At 41.9% G+C, this 18,138-nt stretch overlaps 1 protein-coding gene across 3 annotated transcripts in view; it reads left to right on the forward strand.

Moving 5' to 3' along the window:
• fbxo8 (F-box protein 8) overlaps window positions 1-9,265 on the forward strand; it is a 29,728-nt gene extending 20,463 nt beyond the window's left edge. For 2 of the 3 annotated variants that reach the window (XM_015954362.3, XM_015954363.3), the window contains exons 6-7: window positions 67-263; window positions 8,428-9,265. In XM_015954362.3, the coding sequence (XP_015809848.1) occupies window positions 67-263; window positions 8,428-8,615 (385 nt within the window). In that variant the 3' untranslated portion in view covers window positions 8,616-9,265. Of the gene's footprint in view, window positions 1-66; window positions 264-4,369; window positions 4,485-8,427 lie in introns of all 3 variants that reach the window. The other variant, XM_015954364.3, reaches the window with a different exon arrangement.
• Window positions 9,266-18,138: the final 8,873 nt, after the last annotated feature.

Below are 18,138 nucleotides of genomic sequence, written 5' to 3' on the forward strand. Positions count from 1 at the left end.
GTTGTTCAGCAGCACATATTGGTAATTAGAGATCCATTTAGCCAGCGTTCTTTTTTGTGTGCGCAGGCGAGATGTTCTGGACGAATTGGTGACCCTACATAACTTCACCAACCAGTTTCTTCCCAATGCTCTGCGGGACTTTTTCAGACATATCCATGCCCCAGAGGAAAGAGGAGAGTATCTGGAAACCCTCATCACCAAGTTCAGCCACAGGTTTTGTACCTGTAACCCTGGTCTTGTTCATGACCTTGGACTTAGTTCTGGTAATGGTTTAGACATATCTGTATAACATACTAAACATTGTCTTGTAATTAAAGTCTCTTTCCGGAGTATTTCTCTTATCCAATGGCACCATCTCCAGAAAGTTTCCACATGGAGACTTTTTATTCTGGATTGGCATGAGGATTGTTTAAATTAAAGAACTCGCCTGAGCTACACAGGAAGTGAGACGTGGTTATGGGTTAAGGAGATTAAATTAAATTATTTTCATTTAATAATCAGTTGTACGTTCTACTTTTGGGGAATCAGCAACACGTTTGACTAAGGGGGTTCATGAGTCAAAATGGGGGGGGTGACATTTAATTAAAATTGCACCCACATTTTCAAAGTTAACACAATTATTTTAACAACGGTACTTTTTGTATCTTTACTGTTCCCCTGTTTCATCCCTCTCCCCCTCCCCCTGCGCGGTGGCTGCAAACTCACTGATGCGCCTGCAGCCTCTCAGAGTTCCTGCTGATCTAAACATTGAAATAATTATTTTATTTTCTGTTCCTCACTTCTCATTACCTTCAATTGTGTCTGTTTGTTGCAACCACCAGGTACAAAAACTAACTTGTTTTTTATTTTGACAGTTTTTCTGTCCTGTCTCTGTTTATTATTTTCCTGCATCTCCTCTCAATCCTAAAGAAAAACTGCGACCTGGCTTCATACATTTTATCCTCATGAATTAACTTTGAACTGCAGTTCAAAAAGATCTACCGACCACAAATATAGCGGAGTGCGCGCCACGCACTAGCTGCACCAGTGAAGTCACTGGAGGACGAAACAGGTGATGCGCTCCGCAGCAGCAAAACGCATCAGACACAAATAAAAGACAGAAAGCATAAAAGAATATGAGTCGACATGAACAACCGCGTGTTAACTTTGTTTTTGAGGTGGCGACACTTTGAGAATGTTACTGGGGCCGTGCTCAGGACACATCTGTCTGGAGCGCGTCAACGATCAGAGCTCTGTGCCTCTCAGCTCTAAATAATCCTTGGAGAGTCCACATAGATAATGTAATATAAGTAGAACCAGGATCGTTTCAGCTCCCTAGCTCACCCGTAATTTGAATCCTGCGTATAGCACAAGTTTGTCGCGTGAGTTGTCAGATCCTAATAGACAGTTGCCGGGACGGTCCTTTCAAAATAAGATGGTTCCCGGATCTTGTTCCGGCAAGATCAGGCTCAAATTAGCACTGCATACTATCATCTATTAGGTTCAATTTTGGAGCTGTGAGTGTTATGGGGTCCCAGAACCGCACTATACAGTTTTTGACGCTCTGTCTACCACTGGAAGTACTGACTGTGTGTTTCTTTATTGCGGTTTCACATAGACGTAGAACCCGTACACATGAACTCGTAAATACCTCATCAGGCGCAGGATAGCGTAACAGCGTCACTGCCATATTGGATGGGTCTCACTCTCCAAAGCAGTGACTGTAGAAAAGTCCAAAGTCAATGCAGAGAGAGCAACTTGTGTCTGATTTTGTGAAAAAACTTGATAAAATGTGTTTTTTAGTTGGATAGCACCTTACATAGTAGAAATCAATGCCCTGGGGGCAAATAAACACCCATTTAAAATGGCAGCTGGCCACTACGGCAGCACCAGTCCATATAGCTACGTATATATGTCTGTTGTAGACCAGCAGCTTAGAGACTTGAGAAATGGCAGATCCACCAAAGAAAGCTTGAAATCCCTTATCAGAAGAATCTAGAAAGCGATAGAGCAAGAGTTAATTTTGGGCCGGCTCTTCCTTGTGGGAGAGCTTTTCTTAAAAGAACGGTATGTACTACAGACTCTGACCTAGCCGGGCTGCTAATGGATAGGTAAGTAATAAATTATTTCACCAGGGTTATTGTCTTTGGTCGGTTCTAAATTTGTTCAGTTTTTCCCAAGATGGCGCCGGTGCAGTCGGCATGCCGTCTGCCTCATAAATCTGTTCTGTTTTTTGTATGTTTCTACATGCTTTTTGTTCCTGTGTGGTTCAAATGCTAAAGTAGTGTACAACCATCAGACACTTTTGGATTTACGCTGTTCGTTTTTAGACTTTGTGGAATCAAATCGTTGTGGATGGAAATCCTCCGACACTACTGTGCTTTCTTCAGTGCCGGCCTACCTGTGTGCGGCTACACCTGACAGGAGAGTTTGTCACCGCCGCAGGGGGAGGCATTCTAGTCAGCGTGGGTGGTGTCGATTGGTGCTGCTGTTCGTCCTTTTATCCGAGACTTTTGGATCCACCGAGGTTTTGCCTGGTTCCTGTGTCGGGAGTGTTGGATTTACCCCAATCGCCTCTTCCATGCTGCTCCTGGATTTTTCAGTGTGGTGTCCGGCACAAGAATCTACAGTTTGTGGAGCAGGATTAAGAATAGCTCTGATAGCCTAGTGAACTAGACCAAATTCTTACTTTGCAAAGTTTGCAAAGTAAATAATATATTTATTTAGTCTGGCTTGCCAGGCAATAGCTTTGATGCTACTTCCATAAAGTTTGCCTCTCTCAACGCCAGGTCCCTTTCCAGTAAGTCTTTTATGTTGAATTACTTCTTTAGTGAGCAAAATCTTTCTCTTCTCTGACTGATATGTGGGTTCGAGCCGGTGAGTGCAGTTTGTTTTCTGAGCTTGTTCCACCCGGATGCTCATTTTTTAGCAACCCTCATCTATGGGCCGTTTAAGGATGAGATTTTTTTAAGCAGATCTTTTGAACGGAGCCTTTTCGAACTGCACTGGGTTAAACCATTTCTCCATGCAGTGGTTTGTAGACTGCTGAGAAACAATAAGGATTTTTTGGAGGAATTGTAAGATTTTTTTGGCTTGTTGCATCATGACATATGATAGACTTCTTATTATGGGTGATATTGATATTTATCTTTGCTGTCCAAATATTAATTAATTAAATATTTAGGACTCTTTTGATCTAAATCAACTTGTTTCTGGTCCGACTCATTCTGATGAACATTTGCTGGACCTTGTTATAAAGAGGGATGTGTCAGTGACTACGTTGTTGGTTCAAAATGCAGTTTTTTCTGATCATTGTCCTATTCTGTTTGACGTTTTAGTTCCCTTTTTACCTGCATTAAGTAGTGTCCAGCAGAAGAATTGTTAATTCTTCCACTGCTCAATTGTGTTTTACTGAGTTTCATAATCATAACTTGTGTTTGCTGATGTTGCTATTTTTGAAAACATATCTGCTACTGAGCTGTTGAGAGATTTGATGCTTCTTGTCTCCTTGTTTCAGATCAAATTGCCCCCATCAATCTTGCAGACCTAAATGTAAGCACGAGCCATGGCTGAATGATAGCACTCGTGTAGCTAGAAGAGAGTGCAGGAAATGTGAGGGATCTGGAAAAAATCTAGGTCGCAGGCCTCATTTGAAGACTAAGGTTTGCATTGTGCTCCTATCAAATGGCTGTAAAAAAGGTTAAATCCACGTTTTTATCTGATGTTATTAGCACTAGTGGGCATAACTTAAGAGTACTTTTTTCTATGGTGGATGGGATTTTAAATCTTTCATGTGCTGGTGGACTTGAAGCCTCTTCGACTGCTGCTGAGAGGTTTCTGACATATTTTATTGGTACAACAGAAACTATTCGAGCTCAAATTCCTCAGCAATCTTGTTTTACTGATGGTGATATCCGTTTTGATTCAACTACTCAATTCTTTTGAGTGTATCCCCAGTTATGTTGGATGAAATTGTTGGAAGCATGAAACTATCTAGCTCTGCGCTCGACATTTTTCCATCCTCAATTGTTAAGGACACTTGGCCAGGTATTTCTAACGTGGTTCATAGGGTAATCAACTCTAGTCTGCAGTCTGGGGAAGTTCCGAAGAATCTGAAAAGAGCTGTAATCAAACTCTGCTCAAGAAACCCGGTCTTGATGTCTCGGTAGTATCCAATTATCGACCTGTTTCAGCTGCCATTTCTTTCTAAGGTTCTTGAGAAAGTCGTTTTTAAGCGATAGTCTGACCATCTAGATGATAACCAACTCTTAGAAGTTTTTCAATCAGGTTTTAGAGCAAAGCATAGTACTGAGACTGTGCCAGTGAGAGTGCTCAGTGATATTTAGAATTGCACTGATGACGAGTGACACATTCTTTTTGTTACTCTTAGATCGGACCACCACTTTTGATACTCTTGATCATGTCATACTTCTCAATCGTCTGGAGAAGTTTGTCGGTCTCTGTGGTTCAGCCCTCTCATGGATGAGTTCCTACCTGTCTGACAGGTATGTGACTGTTAAGAATGGCAGCTTTTGCTCCAGTGATGCTCCCCTGAAATATGGGGTCCCACAGGGCTCTGTACGTGGTCCTCTGCTTTTCAATTTATACCTGCTCCCAGTTGGGGCCATCTTTTGGAAATATGAGCTTGACTTTCATTTTTATGCTGATGACTGTCAGGTCTATGCTGCTATTAAAGCTAAGGAATTAGCTCTGAGTTGTCTTCCTGGAGTTAATGATTGGATGGGTTGTAATTTTCTCCAGATTAACAAGTATAAGACTTAGTTGATTATGTTTGCACCGAGTGGTGCACCTGTAATTACTCAGTCATTAATGAGGGGCTTTTCATATCAGGCAAAGAATGTTGTTTCTAATTTGGGTGTTAAAATTGATTCTCAGCTTAATTTTGATGTTCAAGTTTTTCCAATTCAGTTCAATTCAAGTTCATTTATATAGCGCCAAATCACGACAAGAGTCATCTCAAGGCACTTCACACAGTAAACATTCCAATACAGGTCAATACAGGCCAGTCAGTAAAAAGTTTCCTACATATGGAACCCAGCAAATTGCATTGTAGCGTAATGGTTTATGGCTCTTTTATGAAAGATGAACCATCCTACATAATAATCTGGAATATTAATTTTAATAAATTAATAACCAAATTTATAGAGATAAGAAGACTCAAAGGTTGTTTTCATCGATAAACTGACGATCATATCCGGTTGTCTGTGTTTCAGTTCAATGAAAAGACAAGTTTGAATTTTAAGATTTTTAATTCTTCAATTTAAACTAACGATTTGAAATGACAATCATAGGAAACAATCAACATTGGCAACCTTGTTGGACAATCTTTAACAGTTGATATTTTAAGCTTGCACAAATAGACCTTGTGTTGGATGTGCTAAGATTGAGGATGATGTAATTATGAATGCATGCATGTAGGTGTCTGAGATTGCTTCAGGGAGAGAAAAGGTGAATCTGAGTGAAAAATGATGTTTGCTATTAAACTTTAGTTCTTATTAGAAAAACTGCATCAGAACGCTATCTATTGTGTTCTGTCTCACCGTACTCAGGACCCTCTTTCAGATCCGGACCTCGGAGGATGTTTATCCAGGTCACACCTTGGCTGGCAGAGAAGACGAAGGTGTGCTGACGGTCCAGTCCAGAGTTGACCTCGGTACACGTTGATGAAGCGTTAGGCAGATGCGCTTTCTCAAGTTTAAATTAACTCAGAAATCAAAGACTCTGGACGAGTCTGCGTTAGCTGGTTGCATTTCAGCTATTCTGTCTGGCTTGACAGAAATAGCGTGGGGGGGGGGGGGGCAGGGCTCCTTTCCCCGTTGGCGTTTGTTCCGCACGTCCTCTCTCTTTCGTTCTCAGTCTCGTTCTGACCAACTTACCAAAAACCACTTCTCTTCCCAAAGCAAACTTGTGCGTCAGAGCAAATGTGTTTTGGAGTTACTGTGAATGTGTGAGCAGGTGTGAAGGTCATCACTAAACATCTTCAAAAACATTATTTAATTAAGTACTGATTCATTATAGTTCATTATGATTACCCAAAGCATAATAATCATTCATTTGATTAAAATACATTTATAATGAGCAAAGTGATAAAATGATTATTTAGCATTAATAAACAAAGAAAGCGTAAGACTCTTTTATTATGACTAGATTGTGTGAGAATTCCTTCTTCCGGAGATGCAGGTGTTGGATGTTGTGAAATTCTTCAGACTTGCTGTCGGCTCAGGTCTTAATCTGTGGGTGAAAGTTGCTGCATGACCCAGCTTTGACCAGGCCGGGCAAATACGACCTTTGGCACAGAAAACCCATACTTCCTCACGTTACAGCATCGAGTCACTGACTAGTGTCAAAGTCTTTACAGCAATCCTCATACTAAGTATGCATTTAGCGACAGTGGAGAGGAAAACTCCCTTTTAACAGGAAGAAACCTCCAGAGGATCCTGGCTCAGTATAAGCAGCCATCCGCCACGACTCACTGGGGTTCAAGAAGACAGAGCAGACACACGCACACACACACACACACACACACACACACAACATATATACCAAGTAATGTTTCTATGGTTACATTGTAATTTCTTAGTAAATATTCTATTTGGTGAGAGATAAACTTTATTGTATTTATCCTAGTGAATATAATTAAACAGGTAAACTAGGAGTAGCACATTCAATGTCAAGGAAAGTTAAATGTTGTTATCAGGAGAGGGAGAATGATTAAATGGTTAGCAACAGTGTTCAAGACGATGTCCCCCTCCATGAGGCCACCACAGCTCAGCAGAACATCATTGTAGCTTCTTCTGGGGAGAAAAACACTTAGAGAAAAAATAAAGTTATCAGCTGAAATAGCAGGAAATAATACAGTTAAAGAGCAAATTGTAGAAGAAAGTAGTCCAGTGTGGAAAATGGTCAGTGTATCCTCCAGCAGTCTAAGCCTATAGCAGCATAACTACAGAGATAACTCTGGATAACCTAGCCTTTTAGATGGAGGCATGTTGGAGGCAGGGCAAGGGAGAGCTGTCTTTACCGACTGTACACTCCACCTCCCTCTACTCCCCCACTTGTCCAGATCTAGGCTAACATCAGATTTTAACCATAGGCCCCATCAAATAAAAATGTTTTAAGCCTAGTCTTAAAAGTAGACAAGGTGTCTGCCTCACGGACTAAAGCTGGGAATATGTTCCACAAGAGAGGAGCCTGATAACTAAAAGATCTGCCTCCCATCCAAGTCAATAATTTGGTTTGAGTTTGTTTTTTCACCTAAGGAAGCTTTATAAGGTCCTTTTTGACAAGGAATGACTTCGAGAAGCGTATACATGCATTTATAACATCTCGTTTAGACTGCTGCAATAGTCTTCTTGGGTATTAATCATGGATGTATTGCTAGGCTGCAGCTAGTTCAGAATGCTGCATCTTGTCTCCTGACTGGCACATGTAGGTTTGATCATATTACTCCAGTTCTTGCCTCTCTGCATTGAATCCCAGTTAAGTTCCATGTGCAGTTTAAGATTTTGGTTTTAGCTTACAAAAGTTTGAATGGATTTGCTCCTAGCTATTTATCTGAACTCGTGCCATATGTTTCATCTCATGGATTGTGTTTGGCTGACCAGCTTAGGTTGAGTGTACCTAGGGTAAGACTACAGAAAAGAGGTTTTAGATCTTTCTCAGTGGCAGCACCGACTCTGTGGAATACGTTGCCTATCTCCATTAGGCAGGCGTCATCTGTTGCCAGTTTTAAAAAGATACTGAAAACTTACCTTTACTCGACAGCTCTTACTATTCCTACTTGACTTGGTAGTCCTGTATTTTTTTAAATAATTTCTTATGTCAGATTTTTTATGTATTGTTTTTAATGTTTTATTGTGCTTTTACTTGACTGCTTGTATTTTTTAATGTTTTTATATGTCTATGTTCAGCAATTTGTACAGCATTGTTGCATTTAAATGTGCTTTACAAATTAACATGATTTTATTTTGATTTGATTTGTTATACAGTCTTGATCAGTGTTGGGAACATTACTTTGAAAAAGTAATTAGTTATAGTTACTGATTACTTTGTCAAAACAATAACTTGGTTACTTACTGAGTTACAAGATTATAAAAGTAACTAAATACCAAGTAAAATAACTATTTAGTTAATTTTTTCATTAAAGAATGCAAGAAAAATTGGTTCCCCTCGTAATCAAACTTACTTAATTTACTATAAATTACTACAATCCTGAAATATAAATGACTAATGACTGAACATAATAAAATGTATGTCCAAGATCAGAAACATTCTATTCCTCCAAACTGAGTTCCCTTTTATCCGAACTCTTCAGACTTAAGGTGGTAGCAGCAATCAAGACTAGATTATTAATACTATTTAATTTACCCATTGGTGCAAATATTCTGCCATTTGGTGTTAATCATATTTTGTCGTTGTTCTCTGCAGATGCTGTGTACGTGCTGTGCTACAGTCTGATCCTGCTGTCCATTGACCTAACCAGCCCACACGTGAAAAACAAAATGTCAAAGAGGGAGTTTATCAGGAACACTCGCCGAGCAGCACACAACATCTCAGATGACTTTGTTGGCCATCTCTATGATAATATATACCTGATTGGTCATGTGGCTGCATAGCTCTGCTTAATGTACTGGTGACTGGGCTTCAGTGCATCTCTGGAGTAAACCAGTTTATAGTGAATGAAACTTGTAAGAACTGTTGTAGCAGAACCTGCCACTTCACTGTAACCCTGATGGTCCTGCCAAATATTAGCAGTGGTATTAGCTTTGTAATTAAAGGTGGACATGAAGGATCTAGATTGAAAGCATGGACATCATAGATGAGCATTTTAAAGAACACAAGCTGTGATTCTGCACTGAAGCACAAGAGTTGTTGAAGTATGAAGATGAAGAGGCGCACGGCCTTTGGTCTGTTACAGATCCCTGGACAGTTAAACTGATGGCTTTCTGAGCATGTCTGATTCTAGCTAGGCCCATCCCTACTCATGGTAAAGATTGTTCCCTGCTGCTGTTTAGACGATGACATTGTGACAGCAGAGAAAATCTATTTAAAACACTGTGAAGTTGTGAAAAGGTTTGATTGACTCAGATTAATATTTTGCTTTTAGACAGAAAACAAGTTCTACCTGTTGGACACAATGAAACACGTATGGATTTGTCACAAGGGAACCTGGACATGTGCTCTCTTAACTCTGTCAATAACATCAAGGAAGTCAGACCCCTACATTTTAATTCAGCATGAGGATTATTCATACAACACTGTAAATAGGTAGTTGATACCACAGAAGAAGTCTGAACACTTGGCTACTGGTTCTGGTTTTACTGGTGATCATTTCTCCTCTCATCCCGGTTTGGACTCCTCTGCATCCTGCATTGGAATCAAATGAAGATTCATTGCAATCTGAGTTTCCTTTTCCTTTATTTATTATTACTGTTTTTACAAATTTGCTTATAAATGCTAATATACTGAAATAGACTGTTCTGAGTTGTATTTTGTTATGGGGAAATAAAGGGAACCAATTGAAGTTTTTGGATTTTAAATAGATTGTGTTAAAGGTGAAACGTCTCAGTGTTGTGTTAACTTAAATATCCTTTTAGCTTTTCAATCAACTTTTTGCCCCTTACCAAGAAAGTCAGTTGTTCTTGCTTTTCGGAAGGACCGGTGGCGCCAGTGCTCGGCAGCCTCGCCTCTGTCATTGCGCCCCAGGGCAGCTGTGGCTACATCGTAGTAGGGATGCAATGATACCACTTTTTTCCAAACCGATACGATACCGATACTTTGATCTGAGTACCGATTACCAAAACCGATACTTCTACCACACAAAAAAATGCAATGATTTGGAATACAGATTTTATTTTCTTCTCTGCTTTCAACAGGAAAAGACTGTGAGGTAGATAAAAAGTAACATATATGAATGGAAATCATCACGAAACTTAAATATTAGGTGAACAGAAATGACAAGTTACAGTGAAGCCATTTTCAAGCAACTGCATTGGTATCAGTTCCTGGTATGGGTTAACTTTAACCGATACCGATACTGGTATCGGTACCTTTACCGATACCAGTATTGTATCGGTGCATCCCTACATCAAAGCTCATCCCCACCAGTGTGTGAATGGGTGTGTGAATGGGTGAATGACTGATTGTGTTGCGAAGCGCCTTGGGGGCTAATAGAACCCTAAGAAGGTGCTGTACAAATACAAATACAGGTCATTTACTGTTAAGAGTTGAAATTTCATGCTTTTCATGGAGTTACGGTAATTTAGAACAACACTTTAAAAATAGCAGTGTCATACTAAAGTAACACTTTGAAGGTCACTTATCTTATAGAATCAAAGTAATTTAACAATTGTGAGAGTTAAAGGTTTACTCGTTAACTGAATTTAACTCTGAGTGTAAAATTGACTCCGAGTATGTAACACTGTAATCAGTGTGATTTACACGTACAGGGTGGGACCATGTGTTCCCTGTCTCTAAGTGTTGGATTAACACTGCTCATTTTACTGTGAACACAGGAATAACAAAATATTTAAAAAAAAAACATGAAAATTTAAGTCAATGATCTATACATCATACAGACTATAAGTGCGGTGTATAATTTGCCTTTAAGTGTAGTTTAAAAATGTTTAACAATACCGAATCATCTTGTGGCATATTTCCTGTTACTTTTGGGCGCAACGATGGCCTTGTTCGAGATGAGCAGTGCTGCGCCTGGAAAAGAAGACGAGAGCAGACGGACGCAGCAGGGGGAGGGGCTAAAAGTTGCCATTTAAGTTGGACAGATTTCCCTACATGTAGCTTGCGGGTGACGGTGCCTGAAGACATTGCGTTAGAATTCACACTTGTTTCACTTTTAAATTTAATTCTGGTGCCTGTTAGCAACTGAAACACATTCTCACATGCTTGTGAATATCATATATTGTAGACATGTGCATATGAAAATGTGGCTGTAATAATAAAGTATCCGCTGTAAATTTTTTAAGTGTGCTTATAGGAAATGTGACAAAAGAAAACTCTTTGAAGCAGACTTAACTTTCAGAAAGGAAAACACTCAAGGTGAGATAAACATGGGATGGCACACCGCCATACAACCGACTGGAAGGTCAAGAGAAGACCAGACGACAACATCATTGGAGCTGGAGCATAAGGACGGACGTCCACGGCACGCAGGGTTTGAGTATCAGGTTACGACCCTTGTCACCTGCAGCCAACTGGAGGCTTCTCCAAAGAGAACGAGACATGATAGAAACGTCTGACCCAGTGTCTAAGATAGCATCAGAGGTTAGTGACCCCCCTAGGGTCACAGGGATATGAGGTTTCTGTTTGGGACCTTTACGAATGATTTTACACAGAAGTGTACGTTTCTCAGGTTTGTCCGGCAGAAAAGGGTGACTTGACCCGCCGACAGGTGAAGATGATGGTCGAAGACTGGTACTGATGAATGCAACCTCACCAGACCCGAATGGGGCCATGGGTGTCACAGGACGCACTGTTGGGGCAGGTTCCACTGGTGGAGGACTCATCAGTTCGACGGAGTTATGTGCAGGAGCCGTAGGGTAAAGGCTGATTCATGCTTCTCCGTCAGCTCCGCAAGGGACAGACACGCACGGATTGACTGAAGCGTTTTGCTCTCATACTTCTCCGTCTGATGGGGAGTGTTGCAAAGCAATTCCCCACCAGGACAGCAGAGGGCGTAGCGCTGTTCTGTGGTATCCTGTCATGTATCTGGTCCAAGATAGTGTGTTTATATCGTGTTTTTTGTATATAAGAGACTTTTAACACGGACAAATTTGTCTCTCATTCTCCTCCACCTCTTCATGCGCTCGCCACCTCTAAACCCACGTTTCCTCTCATTTCTGTCCACAAATAAAACGCTTGCTGCGTATCTTTTCACTCCTCCAGTCACGGGCAATTAAATGTTCATATTTTAGAGTTTTTTCGCGAGGTATTCTTCAAGCTTCTCAGTGTCTGCTGCTGGTTATTCTCGGCTCTTTTTATGTGTTTGAGGGTACAATGGCGGCGGTGTAGACGACAGCGGTGCCCTGACCAATCACAAGTTTGCGTTCTCCGTCTTGCTCGACGGATGTTTATAAAAGTGGGCTCGACTCCGCACGTACTTGCGTGCCTGCCGGGGCCCTACGCAAGCACGGATAATGGCGTTGTGTGTCTCCACACTGATGCAGACGGAGAAGCATGAATCAACCTTCAGTGGGGCATGCACTCTGGCCTGCAGAAAAGATGAGTAGAACTTCCTTAGCCCTTGGTGAGGTGCTTACCAAGTCACAAAGAACAAATTTCACAATGGAGCGCAGGTCGTCAGGAGGCGCATTACTGGACTCAGCTTGGACCTTGGAGCAGCAGGGCTGTGGTCAGCATGGTCGCGGCGCGGTGAATAATGGTAAGGGTGAGGGCGTTTTTCACCTGAGTGGGACAACCCCCCTTTTGAGACTCCATCCACAAGCAACAACGTGCTGAACTTAGCAGAGGGGGAGTGCTTGAATCGAGAAGTTTTCAGATATTGCTTCATGGACCGTGATGTTGGAGATGTTTGTGTCAGGGCGTCTTGAGCCCTGATTTCAGATGGATCTTTTGGGCCCAAAAGAGAGGTGTTGGCGTGGGGAACCGGACCTCAAGAGGGCTCTAAGGTGATGCAATGAGTAGTCCTTCTGAACACATTACCTGCCATTTTTCTGACTTGTTTCATGGTTTTTGTTTCAATATTAATGGCGCTCATGTGCATACTTGTGGAAGGATGCAGATTCTTGAGGAAAAGTTCTTTAAAGTCACCATTTTCTTACATGCCTGGTTCATTTCTGTTATCAATGAATGTGTGGAAAAGGCAAAAGTAGAACCCGTGGATATTCCGAGGGCATCTGCCTGACTGACATGGCAAGTTTCAAACCTGCTGTACCTAAGAATTCCTCCTTCAAAGTTTTGCAGAGGAGGGAGTAGTTACTTTTGATCTCAGGCAGCTGGTGGTCAATGAAATCACTCACCACAGTGGATGATGTGAGCCTGATCAAAAATCTTCTCAGAAGCATAAGCAGTTGGGAACCTAAATCTTCCTAAAATATGATAAGACATCATAATTCTCCCCAGGCGTGGGCTCAAACTTTGAAAGACAAGGAAATACAATATTATTGCTTTAACAGCTTTAGACTGGTTGGGATATGATAAGATGAGACAGCACTAGTGAAGAAGATCAAAGGAAGGCTCCTGCATTTCAACAGAGCGAAAATATTTTAAAACTTAAATTATTAATAAAGTGTTGATTTAGATTTACCTCCTGGCTGGCTCGCCATATGTAACGTACCAAAGGCCAAGTATCTATATTAAAAATAACCAGAAATTAACTTTTAATTTCCAGACACAAACTACGTCACACATCCAGGACCTGGTCGTCACAGATCTTCAGAAACCCACGGCATGACAGCATCAAAGACAGCCAAGTCTGTAAGTTATGTTTAGACATGAATTATCCAAGCACAGACACACACACACACACTCAAAACAGAACTTGGGTAACTTGAAACAGAGAACTGAGGGAGAGCGGAGAGAAAAGTCACGCCCCTTTGTTGCGATTCGAATCGAGTTATCATATTTACGAGTGAAGTCACCATCAAAGTTTGTGGAACCCTTGGGAGGTTTCATTTGGTTCCTGTGGACTCACATGTACACGGGATCTTTGTGACTTTTGATGATTTTGATCCGATACACGACAGGAGAAAGTTTTTCAGTGATAAGGTACGGACCTGACCACTTCGGCAAAAGTCTCTTAGCCAGTTTACCAGAGGTGGCTTTTGTCTGACCGGACTGTGGAGAAAGGTTGTAGAACCGGGCTTTGTCACCTGCGTTAAGTTCAGAATGTGAGGCCTTTTGATCATCGTAAGCCTTCCTGCCCTCAGCTGATTTCCCTAAGTTCATCTGTGCAAAAGAAAACGCTGCAGGCAGACAGTTCTTGTAGTTTTTCTTTTTTAGTTTTGTAAGTACTGCTCGTTAGTGCAAGCCGGAGCAGCAATGCACTCGTCTGGCTGATATAGCAGGTGAAGCAGAAGGGTCATCTGTCTACCCGTCATCATCTCAAACGGGGAGACACCTGTTGTAGTGACTATCAAGTCCCACTCTTAGTCACCGTTGGGTGTGGGTGGAGGCAATGACTCGCTTCAACACTATTGTCCAGGCAGAAAGCGGATTTGGGTTTATTTTCCCATTTATTGACGATGTTGATGATCACAATTATTCAGGGTCCAGAAAGGCGATATCTTGTCAAGGTTTATGAAAATTATGAAAATTACAACGGCAAATTAGTTGTAGAATGAAACCAAATGAAGCGGTAAAAACCGTGTGGCCTCCCGTCACCCAAAACGCCAGTGCACTGCCACCTCGACACCTATATAGGCTCCGCAGTGCCACCAGTGGTTAAAGGAAATACAAACCATAGTGCAATTAACTGAAATATATATGAGACATTATCCAAACAAACTTAGACCATAACATAATTTAAACCAAAACAATATTGGCTCCTACACCTGTAGTCTCAAGAGGAGTGGCCCTTATGGCCATCAGGACCAATGGAAGCTTCACATCCCAGTCTCTGTGATCAGACGACACGTATTTCTTTAAAATACTGGCAACCGTTCGGTTCATTCTCTCAACTTGACCGGAAGACGGGGTGTGGTAACCAATGTGGAAATTGGCCTTTACCCCTAACTTCTGCCAAAGCTGTTCCATCACTTCAGAGGTGAAGCGAGTTCCCCTGTCCGAAGTTAACATGCGTGGGGAGACCGAACTGGGAGATGATGTGATTCATCAAGAGGATGGCAGTTGTCTGTGCTCTGTCATTATTTGCTGGTACACATTCAACCAATTTGGTGAATACACAGGTCATATGGTTAAGAAGTATTTGTTACCTCTGCTGGACTTGGTCAGGGACTCCACCCAATCAAATTGCAGGTCAGACCACGGTGTGGACGTTCCCCTTCTTTGTAGAGGAGCTCTGTGGATGGGGTTTGAGGGTCTGAAATTGACAGCAAACCAAACAGCTCTGGATGTAGTCTGAGATATCTCGACACATCACCGGCCAGTGAGCGACCTGGCTCAGGGCACCGAACGTGGACTTGACACCTTTCTGTCCAGCCGAAGGAGAGTCATGGGCTTGCGCGATCATATAGCCCCCCCCCAACCTGTTCAATGAAAGAGAACATCAGAGGGTGTCAGGATCTGCTCCGACCTCTCTGACTCTTGGTCTCGTTTACCCCTAATTAGTTGCTTATTGGACTCACCTGCCCCTTGTTATCCTGCCCATGTGTTTCTGATTATCCTTGTGTATTTATACCCCCTGTTTTGCATCTGTCCTTTGTCAGATCATTGTTGTGTTTTCACCCTGTGATGTTGCTCCTGTTGTATCATCCTACCTGCCATTATTCAATAAATCCATTTATTTTACCTGAGCTGCATTTCTGCCTCCTGATCCAGCTCCACCACCATCTACACTGCACCGGGACAGAGGGTGGCTCTGAAAGATGCTCTGGTAGCAGTTCTGGAGGAGCCGAGCTTGGCGGGAAGCTCGTGGTTTCCCCATGCTCGGGGCCACCTACCACAAGACAGCGAAGGTCAAGTTCATGAGGGCGATGGGCAGGGGGTCTTCAACACACGCCCAAAGTTCTCCCCCTTCAAGATTGATAACAGGGACAAGGTACATAAAAAATCAACACCAAGTATCAATGAAATAGTACTGAGGTCAGAGACATACACAGGATGTGTGAACGGAATGGGACCAACCACGAAGTGAAGAAGAGACACGAATGGCAAGGTCACGTCTCCTGGAGCATATGTGCAGACATTTAATGCACATGAAGTGAGTTCTGGTGGTCAACCTCCTCCTCCTCCAGCGGCTAGGCAGAGGTGATCGAAAAGAGAGAGAGAGAGAGAGAGAGTGAAGTCTACACTGGTGTCTGGAAGTGTGTCACAGGGGAGCACCTGCTTGAGGGTCACAGGCACATAAGGCTTACCAGCCCTCCCTTGCAGCATGAGTTGTCCCAAGAACATTTTGGCTGACCAGCCACCTGGGGGCGCTGGACCATTGTTACAAGCGGATTCATCAATCATCGGTTCATCATGGCAATGGCGCCCCCAAGGGGTGGCCATGGCCACCCAGCAAAAGCCAATGTTACTAAATCATATTAATGTTCACTCAAACCATAAATTGATCTTATTTATTCAAGACTTAATTGTAAAACAAAATAAAAATAATACAATTAATTAGTATAGAAATAATCAGAATAAAAAGAATACATAGGTTTCTTCTGCTCACCATTTTTAAAAAGTTTTTATCTCTATAGTTTTTTGTGAACACAGCAACAGGTGAATTAAAGTTAAAAAGTACATTTTAAAATAACATTTTAAATAACTGAAAGGTATTTTTCTGAAATGTTTGTGCTTGTAAAATTTAAAATGTTTTGGATACGTGCCGTTTCTTTTTTTAATAAAAACTAATTAAGGAGCAATGCAATACATCACCACAGGCTAAACTTTCCCAGCGTTACCACAAGTACCAATTTGGTGTGCCACCCCAAAAATTTCTTTGGCCCAGTCTGGCCACCCTTGTCAAAATTTTCTGGAGGTGCCCCTGCATCAGGAGCAAGCGATTGTTCTGCATCCTGGACATCAGAGGCAAGAAGCATGTCATCTGGTTGCAGGTTTTTTTCAAAATCTGAAAGGGAATCAGCTGAAGTGCGTGGAAATACATCCACGGGCAAGGAGGCTGTCTCCAAAGCCAGAACTCTTTTTTTTTTCAATCTTGGAAACTCTGGTTTAAATTGGAAGGCTCCTGTTTCATTTCCATTCTCATTCAGTGAGAAAATACTTCAATAATTTATTGCGGTCTGCAACCATCCTGATGAATAGATGCTAGAAAAACCATAATTTTCGGGATCGGTATAGGGAGGTTGGGAGAATTTTGGTAAGAGAAGAAGAGATGATTATGTCACTTCCTTTCTTCCCGAGATCTGTTGTCAGTCTGACGTGTGAAAATAGCGTTGTTATAAGATTGACACGACTCAATTATATTAGTTAGAGCAAGGGTGGCCAACCAGTCAGAGACCAAGAGCCACATTTTTTACTGTTACCGCAAAGAGCCACATCATACACACATCATACACATGAACATACAAATATACACACATACACAAACACACACACATACACACCCCCACCGACCTTGAGTCAGGGGCGCCTCCAGAAATTTTTGATCGGGGTGGCCAGACGAGGCCAAAGACATTTTTGGGGTGGCACACTGTGACAAACACTGTCACCTTTTGGCCACAAGAGGCCCTCGGTACTCTGCCTGCACAGCTGCAGGCTGTCAGACTAATTGTGTCTCCCTGTTAAAAGGGAGCTCTGCCTGTCATTCTAGGAGAGGTTACAGATGGACGTTGACACGGAGGTGTTTACTCTCCTCTCTAGCTCTCCTCGCACTATAGACGTTAAAGTCTTCGTTTGACACCTGAGTGGTTCGTTTGGGTTTGACACCTTAGTGGTCCTATTTTTGCTACCTGAGTGGTATTTTTGGTTATATTAATAGTAGCTGTGTGTCCTCGTCTACTGAGAGACTTTGCTCACCCTTTTGGTGCAGATTTTGTGTTTATCCATGTAAAATACATTTCGCTGTTTGTTTGATGTAATTTAGCAAGTTATCAAATTAATATCAACCACTCTGAAGCCACCCGATTGTCTACACCAGGATCGCGGAAGTTCTTGGCGATCTGGTCGGCAAGCGAATCTTCTGGTGTATCTGAAGATCGTAGGCACCCTCAGAATATTCACGACTGGTAAAAAGATATTTTCCAGGTAGCTTCTGACAGCCGGTTTTGCTTCTGATGAGCGAGTGGTGAATTGAGCAAATAATAATTGATTGATTTAAAAAGGAAGATTTGGCGATCTTTAAGCCGCTAAAGTCATTCCTCTGAAAATTCTGGTTTGATTCCTCATAGGATGGTCATTTAGCATGAGCTATGAGCTTTAGCTGAACTCGACGCTCTGGCGGAACTGGGTAAAATAGGAAGTGTGTTCACTTTTACGAAGTGATTCTTTATGAACTTTGACCAACCAGATCTGACAAATTTGTATAGGAATTTACCA

Source organism: Nothobranchius furzeri, chromosome 7 (genome assembly GCF_043380555.1).
Source record: "Nothobranchius furzeri strain GRZ-AD chromosome 7, NfurGRZ-RIMD1, whole genome shotgun sequence".
NCBI lineage: Eukaryota > Metazoa > Chordata > Actinopteri > Cyprinodontiformes > Nothobranchiidae > Nothobranchius > Nothobranchius furzeri.